The following is a 4,030-nucleotide window of genomic DNA, read 5'->3' as shown; positions in this document are numbered from 1 at the left end:
GGGATGTCTCCCTGCAGCAGTATGCTCCACGCGCATGTTTGTGACTTATCTGCTCATATTTAAAAGTTCTTATGTGTCATCCTTACATTGAATATTCACGTTCAAAAATCTGTCTGTTTGCGGGGGCTGGAAAGATGGGTGGCTCAGTGCTTAAGGGCACTTGTTTCTTTCAGAGTACTGATATGGTGGCTCACAACCATGGGGATCCCACGCTCTCTTCTGACCTCCGTGGCACCAGGCATGAGTGCAGTACACATACAGGCAAAACATCTATAAACACAGAATTAAATAAACCTAAACAAATCAGACTGCAAATATATGGTGTGGAGAAACTGAGGCAAACTTAGATGGTTTATTGGGTAAAATCGCGTGCATGATCCGTTTCAATGAAATAAACGCCTTAAAACTTTTTTCCCCCTTTTCTTTTTTTGGTGGGGAGTCAAGGATAGAATGTATTTCCATAACTCAGGTAACACTTTTGCCTTCTGTACTGTGATGTCTCCACGAGCTCTCTTTGGAGTGTTTCTAGGACCTGTCACACTGCTCTGAGTCCGTGCCTGACTCCACAGCTGGCCTGTCTGGCAGGTCTCCAAGATCTGGTCTACAGTCCTTTTTCTAGGGCTTGAGTCCTGCTTCACCCCCACCCCCACCCCCCGCCCGGGGCGTCTCTGGCCAAGCACCGGGCAAAACGGAAGGAAGCTGTTTCTGCTCTGAGCTCTGGAGTGCAATCGCATCCTCACAACCCACCCCATCCACCCACACCACCGCCTAGAGACTTCTGGGGACCTCTCAAGTCCATTACTCTGAAAGGTGACGGCTCAGGCCACCTAGGCGCGGGGACAGCGGACACACTCGCACAGAGAGGCGCGACCGCGACCCGGGGTGAGGCTCCAACCCGGAGCAATCGAGGAGCCCAGGAGCTCTTGCTGTACAAGGGAACCAGCGCAGGCGCAGCAGAAAACGCCCCGGGCCGGGCCGGGCCCGGCCCCGCAGGTCTGAGAGCAAAGTGTCTGGGAGGGTCAGGGTGGCGCCGGGCCAGGCTGTCCGCGGGGCTCACCTCGCGCTGGACCTGGGAGGGGCGCGGCACCGCCCGCGGGCCTACGGATGCCCCGCCCGCCCCCCTCCGTGGCCCGGGCCGGTCGTGAGCTGCTGCAGTATGAGAGCCGGTGCCGCCCCTCGCGGTCGGTGGACGCGTGGCGAACCGAGGCGGCCGCTCCTGGGCTCTGCATGGGGACACCAGGGGCCCGGCGACGCGCACGGCGCGGAGGCTGGGGATTACCTCTGAGCTCCTCTGCCCTGGCTGCAACAGGACTGCTGTGCACCGCGTTGACCGCCTGCATCTGCTGGGGACAGCTGCCGCAGCTGCCCTGGGCGTCCCCAGCTCCGCCGCGCCCAGTTAGCGTGCTGCTCTGGTGGGAACCTTTTGCGGGGCGCGGCGGCTACTCTAGGCCTCCCCCTGATTGCAGCCTGCTCTTCAACATCAGCGGTTGCCGCTTGCTCACCGACCGCGCGGCCTACGGGGAAGCTCAAGCAGTGCTGTTCCACCACCGCGATCTGGTGAAGGGACCCCCCGACTGGCCCCCGCCTTGGGGCGCCCAAGTGCGCACCGACGAGGCTCTGGAGCTACGCGTATTCGACGACCATGAGGGAGAGGCGATGCTAGCAGGCGAAGCCCTGGAGACCGCAGGCTCTAGACCTCCGGGTCAGCGCTGGGTGTGGATGAACTTCGAATCACCCTCCCACTCCCCTGGGCTGCGAGGCTTGGCTAAGAACCTTTTCAATTGGACCTTGTCCTATCGGGCCGATTCGGATGTCTTCGTGCCCTATGGCTTCCTCTACCCCAGAAGCCACCCAACTGACCAGCCACCAGGCCTGGCACCCCCGCTGGCACGCAAGCGGGGCCTGGTGGCCTGGGTTGTGAGCCACTGGAATGAACGCCATGCACGGGTCCGTTATTACTACCAGCTGAGCCGGCATGTGCCTGTGGACGTGTTTGGTCGGGCGGGACCCGGACAGCCGGTGCCAGCTAGCGGACTGCTGCACACTGTGGCCCGCTACAAGTTTTACCTGGCCTTTGAGAACTCGCAGCACGTGGATTACATCACTGAGAAGCTGTGGCGGAATGCCTTCCTGGCCGGGGCCGTGCCAGTGGTGCTAGGTCCTGACCGTGCCAACTATGAGCGCTTTGTGCCTCGTGGTGCCTTCATCCACGTGGATGATTTCCCTAATGCTGCCTCCCTCGCAGCCTACCTGCTGTTTCTTGACCGAAACGTGGCTGTCTATCGCCGCTACTTCCACTGGCGCCGGAGCTATGCTGTGCACATTACCTCCTTTTGGGATGAGCCTTGGTGCAGGACTTGCCAAGCTGTGCAGACCTCTGGGGACCAGCCCAAGAGTATCCGCAACTTGGCGGGCTGGTTTGAGCGGTGAGGCCACTCTGCTGTGAATTGACTACATTTCTTCAGCTAAAGTTTTAAAATACCCAATTCTGCTTGATGGGAAAAAGATGAGATACCGATTATTATTTGGCACAAAGATAGGATGGGAACATTCCCAGGCCCGCGTGACTTTTTACGGAGAGCTGGGCTGGCTCTCTGTTAAGGGGCAGTGGTATCCAGGGTGAGGATGGAGGCTCTCTTCCTTACCTGCCATCCATGGGAAGAAGTGGCTTTTCCTTCTGGCCATCGGCCTCTTAATTCTCTAGCCCATGGTCGCTTGGACCAGTGAGGAGAAGACCACTGGTTTTGAAAGCTCAGTGTGAGATGCGGGAGGACTGTGTCCAGAGTGGGTTTTTCTTTGATGGTTGAATTTTTCAAACCATTCAATCCTGGAAAATAGAAGCCATTGATTTCCTTCACCAGCTGTTGGTGTCCCCAGCCTGTGAATAGAAACAAGAGGCAAAGTTATCCTCAGCGGAAAGTCAAGGTGAAGATGTGGGGGCACCTCACTTTGCACTAGAAACCTATTCCTGACAAGCTGCATTTAAGCAACACATCAAACTCGGGGCCCTAGGAGAGGACAGTATTTAATAGAAATAAATGGAAAATCCCTTCACAATGTGAACGATCACCTCCTAAGTGTTTCTTTTGTCTTCATATGTCCCTATAAGCTGGATTAAGAAAGCATTAAAAATACAAATATGAAAAAGCACAATATCTTCTTGCCCTTTTCCTAACCAGTGTTTACAATGGAAGAGACATCAATGATAGTGTCACGCCCACAAAGTTGCTTATTTCGTGTCTCTGCTGGACCTGAAGTTTAAACAGGAATGTTAGTCCTTAAGCAGCGTTGGCAGTGCTGTGCAGAGAGAACAGTAAAAGAGACTTTGATGAACTATGGGTTTGTGCAAAAGGAAAAAAAAAATCTTTTGTGTGTCTGTTATATGGTTGTTCTGTTTCTGTCCTTTTTGTTGTTGTTGTTAAATGGAACTGAACTAGTGCCTTCAAATTAGTTGTCTGTTCTTTGCTAAACGCTGAAATCTCCAGGTTCTCCTCTGAATTTGTATCACAGTACACTGATTCTAGTGCCTTTGAGCCTATCTGTGGACCAATCTTGAAAATATACTCCTGGACTTTCCAAGTTCAACAGAAGTCAGGGCATGCCTGCTTGTGCCAAACACTGGGCTTGAGCTCCCTGGGAGGTACAGAAAGGTGTAAGAAGAGCCTTCTCTACCACTGCCACAGTGAATAGGGATTTTGGTCACAAAAATAAAGCATCGTTCATAAATCAGAAGGCTTCATGCTGTCAAGCTAGGACCTTCGGTCACTGTTATGGGCCGGTTCCAAGATTAGAGTTCTGCCACTGTTCGGTTAGGACAGAGTCTTAGGTCAGGTTCTCAGCCTAGAGCTTAGGTCCAGGTGTTTTTGTTTGTTCTCTTCCCTAAAGGCGGCAATTAAAAGCTGTGAATAACGTTTCCTCCCTCAAGTGTTATAGTGTGGGCAGAACCGCAATTACAGAGCACCAGCCACCCAGCAAAGGCAAAACAAAAGTTCTGGGTTCTCTTTGTTTTGCTTTTTCAAGACAGGGTTTC

General features: G+C 53.7%; 1 protein-coding gene across 1 annotated transcript; it reads left to right on the top strand.

Annotated features, from left to right (window-relative positions):
• Positions 1-730: 730 nt before the first annotated feature.
• Positions 731-4,030, top strand: Fut4 (fucosyltransferase 4). The gene has a single exon (XM_005371689.2). It carries the CDS (start codon positions 1,105-1,107, stop codon positions 2,428-2,430), a length of 1,326 nt encoding a protein of 441 aa, XP_005371746.1. The 5' UTR covers positions 731-1,104; the 3' UTR covers positions 2,431-4,030.

This window comes from Microtus ochrogaster, unplaced genomic scaffold, assembly GCF_000317375.1.
Source record: "Microtus ochrogaster isolate Prairie Vole_2 unplaced genomic scaffold, MicOch1.0 UNK121, whole genome shotgun sequence".
NCBI lineage: Eukaryota > Metazoa > Chordata > Mammalia > Rodentia > Cricetidae > Microtus > Microtus ochrogaster.
This window is presented reverse-complemented; position numbering and strand designations above follow the sequence as displayed.